At 35.4% G+C, this 16,592-nt stretch overlaps 1 protein-coding gene across 5 annotated transcripts in view; it reads right to left on the bottom strand.

Annotated features, from left to right (window-relative positions):
• Positions 1-16,592, bottom strand: part of ATRNL1 (attractin like 1) — a 427,623-nt gene that overhangs the window by 343,248 nt on the left and 67,783 nt on the right. For all 5 annotated transcript variants that reach the window (XM_042818666.1, XM_042818665.1, XM_042818667.1 and 2 more), the window contains exons 9-10: positions 11,021-11,204; positions 6,920-7,074 (exon numbers count right to left, since the gene is read on the bottom strand). In XM_042818666.1, the coding sequence (XP_042674600.1) occupies positions 6,920-7,074; positions 11,021-11,204 (339 nt within the window). The remainder of the gene's footprint in view (positions 1-6,919; positions 7,075-11,020; positions 11,205-16,592) is intronic.

Below are 16,592 nucleotides of genomic sequence, written 5' to 3' on the forward strand. Positions count from 1 at the left end.
GACTAGTCATCTTTTTTCTTCATCTGATACATTAAACATATTATGGACATCTCTTATTGAATTATTAGTAGTAATATGACCCTTAAAAGCTTAATAACTTACAGTGCTACAGAATTTTGTAAGGAATACAGAAGAACCAAGAATTAAAATGTTCCCTTTACAGAAATACTGTAGAAATTCCAAAAGAAAAAAAAAAGTAGGGATCGAACTGAAGAGAAGCTAATTGGTATCTTATCAGCCTTCCCTCCCTGGCAATGCCTAATTAAAGACTGAGCAGCATCACCATGCCCGCTTAGAACCTGCAGGTGGAATGTGACAAGATGCTCACACTGTTTCTTTTAAAGGACAGAAAGAGTTCATAATTCCAAAATATGACAAAAGGAAAAATACTTAATTTTCCATAATTCAATAGTAGTTAATGACCCAAAATGTAGAAGGAAACAGGTTCATTTCCTCCCAATGGGACTTAAACCTAAAGCTTTCATCTCCAAAGAAAATGCTCTAACCCTTCAAGCTGCTGGCTCTTCACCACTCTGTTACTGCTGTTTCATTGAACAGAAAAAGAAAAATAAGGAAAAAAAGAGAGAATATTGTCAAAAGCAGGGAGGAAATGGAAGCAGTGCTCCAGCCTCACCTTTGTTAGTGCAGTCTAAAAACAGGCAGTGTACTGTACCTTACTTCCAGAATCTTATCTATATTTCTGAACTGGAAGACAAGGTAGGAAGGCTCTAGAGAGGGATATATATGTCAGTGTATCAGTATAACTGACTGATATCTTTAGAAGCATATACACAAATAAGTAGCCATTTCAATCACCTGAGTTAGGCAGAAGCAGAAAACTTATATTCTGACACATTCACGCTGAATAAATATTTTCTTCATTCAGGTAATGAACTCTTACTCTCAGCAAGCCAGAAAGGCAAACAGATTTGCAACAGCATGAATTTAATTTTAACTATAGGTGAAACATATTCATTGGAGTTTATATAGGTGAGACTCTCAAGCAATATTCTAAAAACAATTAAGCTTAACTTTTAAATACAGCAATTTGTGCATTATATCATTATGGATTTCCTCTCCTAATTGTACAGTGATACAGAGGAAATTGCTACTACAGACTGCACCAGAATTATCTATATGACTTCAGTGCTTAGAAAAACATAACAATATATCAAAGATGTTGTTTTACTTTTTCTTTGTGGTAGCTTATTGATAATCTGTTCGCAATTCCAGAAGAATGGACAATGGTACAAATAAATTCTTTCTTAAGGAGGATTGAAAAAAAATCTTTACCAGACATGCAAAGTTAGTAGTTTTATGACAAAAGCAAGAGTTTAAACAATCTATTTTACAAGTATACAACAATTATGAATAAACAATTAAGTTTTATCATGAAATACAAGCAATTTGATTACCACTGCATGGGCAACCAATTGGTAACACTGAAGTCAATCTTAGGAATCAATTTTTAAAATGCTTCCCAAACTTCAGAAATTTAGTTCTTAAACTTTGAGTAGCACAGAACAAAATCTTAACATTCTACAAATTATATTGTCTGTCATAAGCAATTGAATTTACATATTATTTATTCTGTAAAAAGAAAAAGTCAGTAGAAATCCAGAATGTAGTAAGACTTACAAAAGAACCCTTTCTTAAAAGCGTAGGTTCTCACACTCTCCTATAAATACAAGCAAACCTGCAAGACAGCTACCACTAGAAGAGGGCATGCAAGCAGCTGCCACATTCCAGTGATTTGAGAGTTGGTTGGGTTGAGGTTTTTTGTTTTCATAGAGGTTCTCTGCCAGTCATTTTGCACACATTTCGGGAGAACCAGATGTAATGCATGAAACAAAAAGGCAGACACTTCATACACTTCATACACTGAAACAACAATAACTGCCTCAGGGATACAGAAATGCATTTACTGACATTACCATTTAGCCAAAGACTGAAATCAATGCCCTATTTAAAAAAAAAAAATAAATAAAAGCTTTTCTTTTGTTTCTTTTTTAAGTACTAAGCTCAGTAGTTTGAATCTCAGCTTTAACTTCCAGTTCTTATGTATAAGTATTTTTTTTTTAATCTGCTAACTTTGCAGCTCAGTATCATAACATATAACTTCAGATATTTCCCAGGCTATGATAAGAATAGAAATGCAATTTAGGCTTGAACTGATGTGATGGTGAGGAGAGCTCCTAGATGATGGTTTTACAAGAAAAAAACATTAATCAATTTAATCACAACGGGCTGGAAACAAGTTGCTCAATATACGCTCCTGAGAAATTCTGTGTGTGCATAAAACATGTATGTTTGTAAATACACACTTCTGTATTGTTCTTTAAAAAAAAAATCTTTCAACAACTTCCCGAAGTTGAAAATTGTGCTCTCACTCAGCCTGTCAAAACCCACATGGACACATCTTCCTAACTGCTCTCTCCACCATTCAGAGATCACTTAATTTTGGCCAATCCTCCAAGTTCCACATTGTTGAGAAAAACTGTGGTTTCAATTAATCGTTTTAAAAAATTAAATATATTGAGAGAAAGAGTGTATTTCCAGTGGTTAATATTATAAAAATATAAATCAGGTTTATACATTTATACTTCAATACATCCATCAGTTCTGCGGTAACAATTATGCAGCAGTATTAGGAAAATAAACACATGAAATTAAATCCCCCTCAAAAATTCACAGGACAGAAGTGAAGAAATAACCTAGAAACCTGCAACTCTCTCTTCTACCCAAGCATTTGAGAACAGAGCAAGGTGAGATTCTAGCTCCAAAACTCATTACCAGATACACTCATGGCAGAAGTTGTTCGTAGTTATAGCCCAGAAAATGGAACATCACACAGTGTTCATAACATAACTTTCAGTATGAAGGACATCCAATCTATGTCAGCTTCCTTTTACATACTGAACAGGTAGCTGTGGCACTCCAGTGAACAGTAGATAAAGAAAAGTTATAACCATCGTCAGCTAAAAACAGGTCAAGCAGAGCATCCAATGCAGTGGTAACCTTGTTCCTATTGTTGTGGTTCCTTTTCAGTCTCATATAGGCACAGTTAGGAAAAAACCTCCTCACCTCTCCAAGAATAACCATTTGACCTTCACCAAAGCAACTTGGTGATAAAACATCAGAAGACGACAAACACATAGCAAAGAACATGTCTGCAGAGCTCATTTCATGCTGCAGATTTCTCATTGTTCTGTTGCTTTGTTGTTGTTGTTTTGTTTTGTTTTTTGTTTTGTTTTTGTAACTATGTGAAATAATATTAAATTATAAAAATAAGGGCAGCATTGTTTTTATAGCATCTCCAGATTTTTGAGTCTTCGGCATTTACAAATATATTCAGATGCAGAAAGCATTTAAAATTACTGAATTCAGCTCTTTATTGGCTCATGGCATTTAAAGCATCTAAAATTTATGTATATAAACAAAGTTCAGTACCTAGAGAGCAATGGTGGGCTCCAGAAGAGATGAATAAAATCATTCTTTTTAAGCCTAGTGAAATGAATTGCTCTCTGAAAATACTTATTTCCCACCACTGACTTCAGGAGGAGCCTAGATTACCAGTTGGTAACAGAAGCCAGCTCTTCAGACAGCAAAAATTAACTCAGATGAATGTCTCCAAATCATTATTTCACATTAATAAGAAAAACAGTAAGCATTTTCATGATAATAAAAAGCTGAAGCACACTACCCATAAAACTATGTCACATATAATAAAAGATATTATCAAAAGTATTCTGTAGCTCAACTTGAACATAAATAGTAGAGGCTCTATCTCTAAGACTCAGCTGGTTTCCAGGCAGCATCCTTTGAAGGTATCAAAGAAAGGTGATATAGATAATACAGTATATTTTGTCTTCCAGTCGTTGTTCGGAGCTCATCAAACTTGCATGACAAATAAATTATGAAATATACTCATTCTCTATTTATCAAATTCTTAGTGAAATAAGTATTTACTGCTTTCTGAATAAGTATGTCTGTATCTAATGTGCGCCATGAGACTGTGTATTTAATTTGGTCAAATGAATAATACAGAAGATTAAGCTTGCATCAAATCAATCTTCTAGAATTTTTTAAGAATAATTACTACATTTGTTCCCTTTTGTACTTCTCCAGCTTGAAAATGCATGGAAAATGTGACTTTTAAGAAAATGCAAACAGCATATTAAATATTGTAATTAACTAGAAAAAAAACAAAGATCCTGTTGCAACTAAGAAGTGTACTTAATTGTCATGAACTAAAATAGACAAAAAAAAATGTCCTGGTGTGTGAAAGATTACACTTAATCACATCCTCAGACTCAGATTATTGGTTTTCAAGTGCACGTTCTATAAACAAGTGTATAGCACTAAACAATATTATCCTCTAACAGAATAGGAAGGGATAGTCCTGTTTCATTATTAAAACCAGCTGTAAACTTAAATAGTGGGAAAAATGAATAGCTCATTCCATCAGATACCTACACAAAAGCCTACAGAAATGTAGAATAGGAAAAAAGTGAAAAATAAAAAATAATAATTAAAAAAAAATCGCTTTTCTGAGAAGATTTTATTCACAAGCCCAATCGAAACCATGAGGTCATCAGGTTAGTGCACATGTTCCATGTAACAAATTTACCATTTGTTTTCTTACGTGAGCAAGTGCAGAATGGTTGATAGGTACACAAATCCATAAAAAGACATCAACTAATCCCTACAAAAAAAGGGTCACGTCTCACCGTTACTACAACTGTAGCCAGATGACAAAGCCAGAAGCTATCTACGATCTACTCTCAGCAGGATCAAGCATAAAGATTTCCAGAATGTTAACTCCCAGGAGTTGTGATTGCGCTTTTTGGCCAAATATGGCCTGTGTGTTTATATTTGTAGAATTGCATAACATGGGAATGTGAACAAACGAGAAGGGCAAGAACAATGGCAATAAACAGAAAATGTTATGGACTCCTAAAAATTGCCCAGGTTTACTGCCTGCACGGTCCTATGTAAAGGCTTTTTCATGACAACCAAACAGCTCTCACAGTAGGCAATGGCTGGAAACATTTGAGAGTGACAGCTTACACCCATCTAGTCTTCTCTGGAGACTTCTACCTTAAACAGTTTTTCTCCAAAGTGTATTCTTTTCATCTATTTATAAACAACAATCTTTTCTGCTCTCAGCTACTCTCTTGTAAAATTAATCTTGTAAAATATACCATATTCTTTTATTCCCATCTCACAATGATTTTTCATGCTTCAAACAACCTTAATACCCATGCAGAGCCTGAGCTGAGTTTGTTTGTATTAAACTCTTGCTTCACAAATTCTTGAAAAAATCTTCTACAAAAATATCTCCCGGGTCTCGAAAATTGAATTCTTCTCTGTGGATTTATTTCATTAGAACTGCATAGCCCACGATCACAGCACAATGACACTCCAATTGGGCACACAAGCCGTTCTCAACTCCAGATCATAGGAGACAATTCTTACACTTCCTGACTGCATGTTCCATTTGACACTACTTCATCTATCTAATCAACTCACTCTCCATGTATGCCAATTCAGCCCCCTCCCACCTTCTAAGTGCTATCAAACTCTGTGTGACTTTTTGTTTCTTATAGTAGAGGGTTTCACTTATTTTGTTCAGGTTTGGGGACGGGGGAAGAGAATAGCAAAAAGAGATTTTATTTCAGCCTTTGAGCTCCAACCATTGAGAATTTCACTCCACCATTTGTACATCTGGAAAGCGTACCAGCAGCTTCAGTGGGTCTGAACCTTATTTATTTTTAAATGCTTGAACCTCAGATACCCAAAACTAAAATTCTTCTTTTCCATAGAACTAACAAAGCACATACAGCTTAGTCACTTTCTTGTCTGTGGAAACAAAGCTTATTTTTAACAGAACTATGTAAGTGTCCCATATACTGTTATCACCCTGACTCATTTCATGCCACTATCCCATCAGCCTACATGAGGGAGTAGCCCCCAAAACTCTCCTTCAATTGTGGGTGAGGTACTGTTTCACCTGAAAAGACATTCATCAAGCCAGTCATCCTGATCAAATGTTTTTTCAGTCTCAAAGATGGGAATCTTAATTGATACTCTAATCTGAAATTCATGGGAAGGGGAGTGGGTGAGAGGAACTTGCCAGAGGCAGATATCCAGTTCAATCCACACATCTTGGCTATTACTTCACGCTGACTCAGCTACAGCTAGTAACTTACCACAGTCACTTTTCCAAGCGTCGGGTTCTGCTCAGTTTTTGTTGATTGTTTCACTTTGTCCTCATCCCATGTGCCTCTTTCTGATATGGACTTCCTACATATCCTCACTTCTCTGTACTTGTGTACTCCAGCTTGCTTAGTTTTCTGACCATCATAACCTGACTAGTGCATCACTGTCAGACCACTGCCTACTTTGTCTTCTCCATATCTCAGTTTTGGTCATGGGACTTTGATATAAGCACTAAGCAACGTGTTCTACAAAATGCCCCCAGTTCCAAACCATTTAAGGAACTTACATGGGTGAAAAACATTTTTTTAAAATTCCAGCACTGGCCTTTGTAAGTAACAGGTGTTCAGTAAGAAAAACAAACTAACGTTTGTTGGTTATAATGACTATACAGTCTTTTCAACACTTTCTGACAACAGTAAAATGCACTTTTTGCAATTCATGTAGAAATATCTGCTGTTCATAAGAAAATATTATTCAAATGAAAACAAAAGTCACCATTTTAGATAATACGTTTCGTCCCACAAAATAAAACCTGAAGACTATCATAAAAAATAAGTCTGATTTTAGTTTTACAGAACAATTTTTAAATATCTTTAAGGTGTTCGTGATGAAGACTTTATAGGATTGCATTAGCTGGACATTTGAAAGCAACATTTATTTAAAAAAAAATCAGTCAAAAAGAGAACAAAATACATACCTATGTCATATGCAAGAAAGTCAGCAGAAAAGCACTTTGCTCCATTACTGAGGGAAGTATCATTATGAGTATTTCCACCAAAAATGAGCATAGCTCCATTGATTAAGACAGCTGAATGTAGATACCTTGCAAAACCACTCTCTTTCAGAATAGTCCTGCAAAATACAAGATCAACACCATACATAACACTTGGAAAAGTCATGTGTGCTGCACACCAAGAAAATGTATAGATGAAAACACTTTCGGCTGAAAAAAAAATACAGTGAAAACACTAAAGTTCAGTAAACTTTAGCGTTAGTAAACAGATAACATTCATTGTTTCTAAGACTTTAAATTTGTTCATGTTCTAACAAATATACCTATTCATTAAAATAAATACACCATGTTTTAAATCAGTCTGTCAAATGACTTTTCTGAAAAAAGTTGTATCAGGTTTACATTCTCCAAAAGTTATTAATGATATGATAAATTTTACAACTGAATTAAAACCCACTCTTTTTATTCATTCATAACCTTATATGTCCCCAGCCACAATAATTTTTTCTTCAATAAATGTAGTAAAGGATACTCAGGAAGGCTAAGAGAATATTTAGATCATCCCAGGTATCAGAACAGGGCGAACATTTTTTATTTGAACACTCAAACTTGGAAAAGAAATGGTAGAAGTCATTCCAGTTAAGATGAAAAACACTCGCACCACTTTGTCCATATATTCACTTTGCCAGACTCGCACAGAATTTCAGCACACAAAAATTCACACAAATGGAGAACGATTCATCGTTTCCTCTCTATCCAACTATTTTGACTTGTGCACATGGCCTGCCTTCTGCTGGGGAACAATGTAGGCTTGTCAGTAGCCTCAGCCAGTAAGTACTACAAATTTAGAGAGAAGAGATTTCTAAAGTGGTTTAAACACATCAAATAAATTTTAGCAAGGGAAAGAGTAAAAAATTGTCTATTTTGCCATCTTGAATTATTGAAGTAGAACAGTGCTAGATACTTTTGTGAAAAGCTGCTTTGACCACCAGTAGTGAACTTTTATTTGTATGACTTTTAAATTGACAAGTTTCAAGTTTAAAATTCCACTCTGACTTGTACTGTTACGTACACGTACAATTAATCTGCTTTGTCCTTCATTTCCTGTAATGAAATTCCTGACTTGACAATCTTTCCTTCTCATTGAAAAATACTGTCTGCCTTGGATCACACTGATAACATTTTCAGTAATTTTTACAGTATTACAAGGCCTAGGGATGAGAGTCTAAAGTATGGCTCCTTACTTTGATTTCAATAATGATTTCAATTAATTAGCAAAACATCAAGATTTTTGTTGTTTAGAAGGGATTTTTTATTGGTTTTGGTGTTGTTGGAGGAATTTGTTTTCTTTTTTTTTTTTTTTTTTTAAGTGGACTTTCTTGTTTTTGCTATTCCTGAATAACATACTTTGAACATACTGTACCACGTGAATGTATTTTTCTTAATCTGGAATTAGCTTGATAAAGAACATATAGGTAGGTATATTGGGTAGGCATACCCAAAAGAACACAAAATTTTGTTTCAATTCATCAGTTATAAAAATACAAAATTAGAAATGGCAAGAAAAATAAGAATTTGTTATAAACTGTTATTTTCTACTAGTAATGGAGAAATATTCCTGCTTTGAGCTGAAAGTATGATAACAAACTAGACATGCTGTCCTTAACCATTCTGACCACAGATCTCTTTGCAAGTCTTTTGCTTTATCATGTTTCTCACCTCCACCCTCTCAATTTGCATTACTTGCCATATTTGATTATCCAGCCTTGCAGCTGTCTACAAATGCCTGTCTTGATCACTAAAGGCCTAAAGAGTCATACGCTACCTTGGAGAAAACTAAGGATTCTGCTCTCCTCTGAGGCTGTATTAACAATCCCATCAGTTATTATTTGGGTTACTCAGTTTTCTACTTGAACCGTGTTGCTCCAGCTCCAGCCCCCATGTAGATTTGTTGCGTAGATTTCTTTCCTTAACTTTTTTCATATTGTTTGCTCAATTTCACCCCTTCTGGTAACAGTCGCTTTTTCCCCCAAGAATCAGCAGAAGCAGAAGTGCAATACAAATAGAGTTTGTTAATTTGGACATGATTTTCACTATTCATCAGCATCAGTGATGAGAGTAATCTTCAGAACTCTCCAAAACATTTCAACCCTATGCAAATTAGGCACCTCAGCACACTTTGCACTGAATTAATAATCTATGCACATATACATGTATCTGCAAGCAGCAGTTACAAACAGTAGCCCCAGTTAACTATATCCATGCTAAATGGTGTAGATAGCAGCATGATGTTGTAATGGTAACAGAAATATCCAGCAGCAAGCAGGTAGTTCTGTGGTTTCAGGCCATCGTTTAAGCCCAGCACAACACTGCCCTCCATTACCAATTGCAGCATCATGCAAGTAATGCAAAGCAACAGAAGCATTGCAAACACTGATCACACAGTAGAAATAATGTTTACACAAGAAAATAACTCCCTCACATTTTAAGAAATATAAATCTTATTCTAAGTGATATGGAGAATGAAAACTCATGTGTCTCTGAATAAAACAGTTGACTGGCTTTGTGTATCAAGACATAGAACAGCATATGAACCTCAGCCAGATGAGACTGAGAAAGAGGGGATGGATAAGAGAGAAACAGAAGCAATGAGCACAAACAAATGCATGTGTGCGAAAATAAACAGGCACACGGGTATGAGATCAGTTGTGACACCACCTCTGCCTTATACACCACTCTTCCAGTGACACACTCAGGCTCAGCTGCCTCACTGAGTATTCTGAATAGTTTAGAAGCTCACTGATACATGACCAATTAACCATTACTGTGTGGTAGTGTCTTTGACCCATGCCCTCAGGCAGTTTTCACTCCCATAGTATGAAACCTTCATGAAACAAATTTGACTTATGCTCCTTACCAGCTGCCAAGAGTACAACATTAATATAAGCATAGAAGCATTCATTAATAGTTATGGCAGTAATAATGAATAGTAATTTTATATTATTATTCTCTGAAAAAGTGGTCAGGCACCAGAATGGGCTGCCCAGGGAGGTGGTGGAGTCACCAACCCTGGAGGTGTTCAAGGAACATTTGGACGTTGTGTTGAGGGACATGGTTTAGTGTGAGCTATTGGTGATAGGTGGATGGTTGGACTGGATGATCTTGTAGGTCTTTTCCAATCTTGGTGATTTTGTGATTCTATGATTATACTATTGAATAGATTTTCAAAGGACACAATATCACTTTGATCCAAAAACATAGTAAGAGAGCATTAAAATTTTAGCAATTTAAAAATATATTAAAGGGAACAAAAAATTGTCTAATGCTTCTAACTGATGTGAGCTACTAGCATTCAAAATAAAGAGCCTCAGCAAAATCAAACCCACATTATTTCCAACAGGCTGATCTGAGAGCAAGTCTTGCATGCTTTAAGTTAAACCATTAATGCTCAAGGCAAACATTAAACTGCGAGAAGAAAATGTTTCAAGAAATAAATCTTTGTCTCACATCATCTTTAGGAAGAAAAAAAACAAAAGCGTTTAAGGTCAGCTTGCATATATAACACATAAGAAGCATTCAGAAGTTAAAATAGACTTGATGAACAAGGATCTGACAAAAATAGAAACACTGAGAACAAAAGTCACTACAATCCCTATTCAACAACCAGAACATTTTCCTTCAGATAATGTTGTGAAATATAACCTTCCACAGTTCTCAGATTTCTCTACTTATTTATGTAACTCGTACATGAATGTGCCTCAGCAATATAGTTGTATCATGTGGAAGCAATACAAGTGCTACCTCTGCATGGTGGCTATGTATGAATGTACCTTTAACACACATGCAACTTTCCTTCTTTCTTTCAGTGTGCATCAGCATTAATCTGCTGGTTAGAGCCTAATCCTTCTCATAATTCTTCAGTTTTGTTGCAGAGAACCTCATGTCTTGCCACATGCAAAGGACACAGTCTTCTCCTGCATGACTTTACTAGAACTTCCTTTTATGCTTATCGTTTCTTATTCAGTATCAAATAACTTAATTTGCTCAGTTACAAACCCAACTTACCATGTTCTAGTATTAACTTCATATTTGTAAAGATCATCCACCAATCCATATTTATTGCCAGGCAATGCTTTGTATCCACCATGGACATACACAGATTTTGTCAGTTCATCATAGACACTAGTATGGCCATATCCACCTTGTACAATTGCTCCTTTTGTTTCTGGTACAAGCCAAGAATTTGACCCTGGAATATATGTACAGAAGACATAGGTTTAAGGCTTACTAATACTAATGCACAACACTAGACGTTCAGCACACACAAAGAAAAACAAAGACAAGAAGCCTGGACCTTTTGGAAAATACGAAACAGTGGAATTCAGTGTCTCTCAGCCTTAACTTAGTCCCACCAGAAAATTAAGCATTCCAGCTGTTTTAAGAACACCCTGTGGGGAAACCATCTGGAAAAGCCTGGGAGAAACTGAACTGCTGTGGGCTCACAGAAATGTGTAAAGTAGCTGTAGGTATGCACACATACAGATACTACACTAGTGAACTGTACAACTACTGAGCTAAAACCAGTTTTTAACTAATGTTTATTAGTATTTTAACTGCAAACATACCTATTCAGTTGCTGAAGACTCAAAAATGGATAATTTGAAAGCAGCTCTTTAAACTGGCACTTAAATCCACCTTTTACATCACATCATTAGTAACCACAAAGAGATATCAAATAAAACTATTCACAGTAGCTGTTACAAGTAAAGATTAAAACACAACTGGAAAATATCTGCCATAGCACTGAAAAAGGTTGAGAGTAACTGAGTCACTTCTTGTTGCTTGTAGCCCTAAAATTTGCATTTTTCCCCCCAGTCTTTCCAGATGTTGATGATAGCAGCCACATAAAGAGCAAGCTAGCAAATGAGCATTTCCTGTAGAAGCCACCTTACTCAAAAGAGGCTGTGATAATGAGGATGGCAGTTCTGCAGAATGGGAAATGAGAAAAATAATTCACTTACAGCCTCTTGAAGATCATGCAAGCAAAACTGAAAGCGCAGACAAGAACTTCACATGAGGAACAGTCTCTTCCTAATTCTTAGCCTACATTGGTTACTTCTACAAAGATACTTACCCAAAACTAGCACACAAAACCACACACCCCGCTTCATCTCAAAGTTACATTCTATTTCAATTTTTTATCTGATACTGTGTAGGGATTTTAAGATTACCTCTTCTTCCTCCTGATTCGTCTGTGCAGTGAAAAGACTCATTACTTTCAGTTATTACTGCTGCTATTCCACTCTCACTAAACAGTTTCCAGGCACTGCGTCTATAAACAAGTTACATTTTTTCAGCAACAAAATCGAATTCTGTGAAATGCAAGACAGCACTTTTATTCCTAAGTGCTTATAACAAATGAGAAGGTATGGATTGAACGGGAAGACTTGTGCCGGTTTTTCATGTGTGTTCACTAATGCTGATATTTTTTATAATGTACTAGTTATACTTTTTTTTTTTTACATTATTGATATGTACTGCAATGTAGGTTGTATTTTACTCCAATCTCCATCTTGGATATTATCAAGTTATTAGGAACAGCAGCTCCAAACACAATCATCAAAATTGTAGCACTAATACTGTATTTTACATACATATTACCTTGCAAACAGATTTACTTGGTACAACTTACATTGGGGATCAGTGAAAAGTCAACCTGCTGATACACCTTCCTATCACCAACTCCATCTTCATTTTTCCATTTAAATACTAATCAGTCCACAAGATCAGCATATATGCCTTTCAGGGAGAAAAAATGACTACTACTTTACATAGTAAAACACCATCATGAAAGTTTACTTGTATAATACAATATTTTGCATTTATATCTCTCTGGTTCATGTAATAACTAGAACATTTTTGCAGTAAAGTTGCATATTATATAGCTCTCCAGGATTTGCACAGAAATATGAATTGCTGTTCCATCTTGTTTATTAAAAAAATGCACTGTGGATAACCAAATTTGAGAAAAGAGGTTCAGAAGCATCGTTCTGAAGTAAATCCAAAGGAGTATTAGTTTCTGTTTCTGTTCTTCCTCTTTCTAAGACTTAGTTGAACCATCTGAACTTTGACTTCTAAAACTGAGAAGACATTCAGTGTTGATCTCTTTTGTGAATCTTTGCCATCTTAATACAGAATCATTCAGTGCAAGAAGTAGTTTCTGAAACAATTCTGTCCGAATTTCAAGGTGTTGCTCAACTCAGATATGAATCTTCACTTTTTCTTTAAACACAGAAATCCAATCACCAAACAGTCCAGCTTTCAAATCCACAGCATAATCCAAACTCTGCCTAGAGGGGCTCAGGAACAGGAGCGACATGGGTAGGCTGACTGTCAGTGAAGACTGAGGCAAAGAATTTGTAGAGTACCTCAGCCTTCACCATGTTTGTTGAAGACAGTTCTCCCTTTTCATTTATCGGAGGGGGTACAGCCCCCTTGGCCTGTCTCTTTTGACCAGCATACCTGTAGAATTCCTTCTTATTATTTTTCACATCCTTTGCCAAGTTCAGTTTTATCTGCACCTTGTCTTTCATGATTTTATCTTTACATGTCTCAACAGCATCCTTGTATTCTTCCCAGGCCACACAGCTCTGCTTTCACTACCTCTAAATTTCCTTGTTTTCCTTCAGTTTGACCAGCAGGTACTCGCTGAGCCATGCTGATTTCCTGCCTCTTCCACTTGATCTCTTATGCTTGGGGAAGAAGACCTCTTGTTCTCTCAGAAAGGTGTCCTTAAAGAGCTGCCAGCTCCCTTCCATACCTGTCTCCCTGAAGATTGGTTCTCAGGAATTCCCATCCAATAATTCCTTAAATAGATATGCTTACATGCTGCAATATTCTGGTCAGAATATTGGTTCTGATCAGAACCAAGTACTGAAGTCCAATTTTCTACAACTGTTTCCAGAAGACTTTCCATGTGAAAGAAAAATATGTTGAGAGGTGTCAGAATTATTAACCAGACTTGTTAAGGATGAGAAGGGGTGCATTTTACGATGCTCACAAACTTAAGATGCTATAATCACATGCATTCAGACATTGCCAATTCACAAAAGAAGCAGAATAACATGCAGGATGAACTGGATGATCTCAGCTACCAGAAAAAGAAAAGAAAAAAACATATTCAACAGCAATTTAAAGATGTCGAGCACCAGGATTAGTAACATAACCTTCCATAAAATGGAAGCTCATCAGTTGATACTAACTGAGAAGAATGCATCATCAGAGAAAGTCTATGATCCTACAATGGCTTTCTCATGGTTGCAATACGAATGCCATTTATCAGGTGAGACTAAGGTTATTTAGCCAGGTAAAGGTGAAAACACACCTAGAATATCCCACAGATTTTTCTAATCATCCACATTCAAGGAAGACGAACTTGTGAAAAAGTTACAGAGATGAACTATTGGAACAAGACAGAAACAAACGAGGTTGTGTTGATTAGTCTGGCAAAAATAGGGTTGGTATCTTTAATTCAAAGATAATTCCAGAAAGGGAGATGAGCTGCTTTCAGAAAATAACATAACCAAACATAAACCAAACAACGATAAAGATAGGCTGCGATTTAGATGATAGCCAGTCACTAAAATTATAAGCCCTGAATTAATTCTCCAGATGTTTTCCAAACTACTTAAGTTTAGTCTACACACATAATAGAAGAAATTGTAAAATACAGTGTTTTCATTAAAAAGCACGGGTTGTGATGATCAAGATTCATTTCAGACTTTTCCTCAGAGCAAGTTAATCACATACAAACATGTAGAACCGTTCCATCAATGGAAATCCAATGAACTACAAAAAAGTTTGTTTTCTATTTATTACCAATTTGGGCGGTCACATTAAAAAAAAAAAAAAAAAAAAAAAGCCCTTCAAATTTAAGCAATAATAATTGTATCAGTTAAATACAAATAATTAAAATAGCATTTGGAAATAATCAAAGCATTTCTAAAAAGATCTTTAAAAAAATTTAAGAAGTTTTCATATGCAGTAATAAACCTAGTAGAAACCAATGGAAAGGTAGTTACATTGGTCTGACCCTTTCTTGACACAGTAAAGCCTCTGAACAGGTCAAGTAAATGGAACAGATTCCTAAGGTAGCACCTCAACATCCCATCTTTGTTTAAATGCAGGGAGAATAAACTGTAAGCTTTTCTTTCTTGCAATTATGAAGGTCATAACTTATGACAAAGAGGAAGTACACATTACATCACAGGGCCATTTCTTTTAACTCTACTTCAAAGAAACATCCTTAAATCAAAAGCAACCTAAGACCCACTTCTAAAGTCATAAAAAATTTCAGCCTAAGAACTGAAGTGATATGTTGCCAATCCCAACAAATCTCTACCTTCTAAAGAACAAAATAAAATCACAGAAGATTTATTCAGAAGTTTCTTAATGTACATGGAGCTTTTATAAACTTTAGCTAAAACAAAATACCATTATTATATTCACCTTGAGATTCACATTGAGATTCTCAAAAGGTTTATGAGGTATTGCCAACCTAAAAGGAAATAAATTTCCCTGGGGAGTAACCCAGAAAAGCTTTATGGTTCAAGTTAGTAAAATCAGCCACATAATTCCTATACCAAGATTTATTGTTTCCTCAGAAGTCATAACTCCAATCACAGCAAGAAAGGACAACAGAAAGCTTTTATTATTACTGTAACTATCATACTTTAGAATACAAATTCCTGTGCTTTCACATGGTGAAATTCTGGCTGCAAGCCACGTCTAATTTCTCTAGGACTTTGTTGATTTTGATAACAATTACTTGCCATAAGAGAAATGTTGAGACTATGCACACCTTCAACTAACATGCTTTGTTAGTAGAACCACATGCCTATGAGAAAATCCAGGAGTCCGTAAATAGCGAAAACTTTTTGGGTGTTCTTTTTACACTCAGAGCCCATGGAAATCAGGATTATAGTTAACTAGAGGTTTTATGGAAATTCAATGAGGTAAAATGAAAACAAGTTAGCCTTCAATACCTACTAACCCTTATAGTATTGTTGTAAAACATAATTCTGAGTGTAGAAATTTTTAGTAACTTTGTTCAGATTAATCAAATTTTTCCAACATGGAATAAGCACATCATTGCACTCTTCCTCTTATTCCTATTCTTTCAGCTTGCTCAACATCCCTACAACTCACAGGTAATGCCAGAACGCATAAGAATCCTCTGTGTTTTGAAGTGATTTCCCCACCTCACAAATCTGCCTACACAGTTACTATATCAATATGCATAAATGCAAATGAGTAAATGAAACTACTTAAAAGACTTAGGATTGACGTCTTAACATAAAAACACTACTTGAAAGTTTTGAATGCTTTCTGTGAGTGCTTAAATAACTGCAAGAAACTCAAATCAATTCTGCAGAAAACAATAATTCAAACATTGTTTGAATTAGTGGGTATACAAATATTTCTAAAGAAAATCAAAATGTGTATTTTCAAGATCATTTTATTATAAGAATGTCTTAGAAGTATCGCATGCAAGAGGAGATGTCTTTGTTTATTTAATTTTAAAATTTAAAATCGCCCATCAGAAAAACTTGCCATTGTGGCAGGGAAATCCCAGACA

The sequence above is a fragment of the Centrocercus urophasianus genome, unplaced genomic scaffold (genome assembly GCF_019232065.1).
Source record: "Centrocercus urophasianus isolate 14NV4802_14NV808 unplaced genomic scaffold, USGS_Curo_1.0 seq_17, whole genome shotgun sequence".
Taxonomy (NCBI): domain Eukaryota; kingdom Metazoa; phylum Chordata; class Aves; order Galliformes; family Phasianidae; genus Centrocercus; species Centrocercus urophasianus.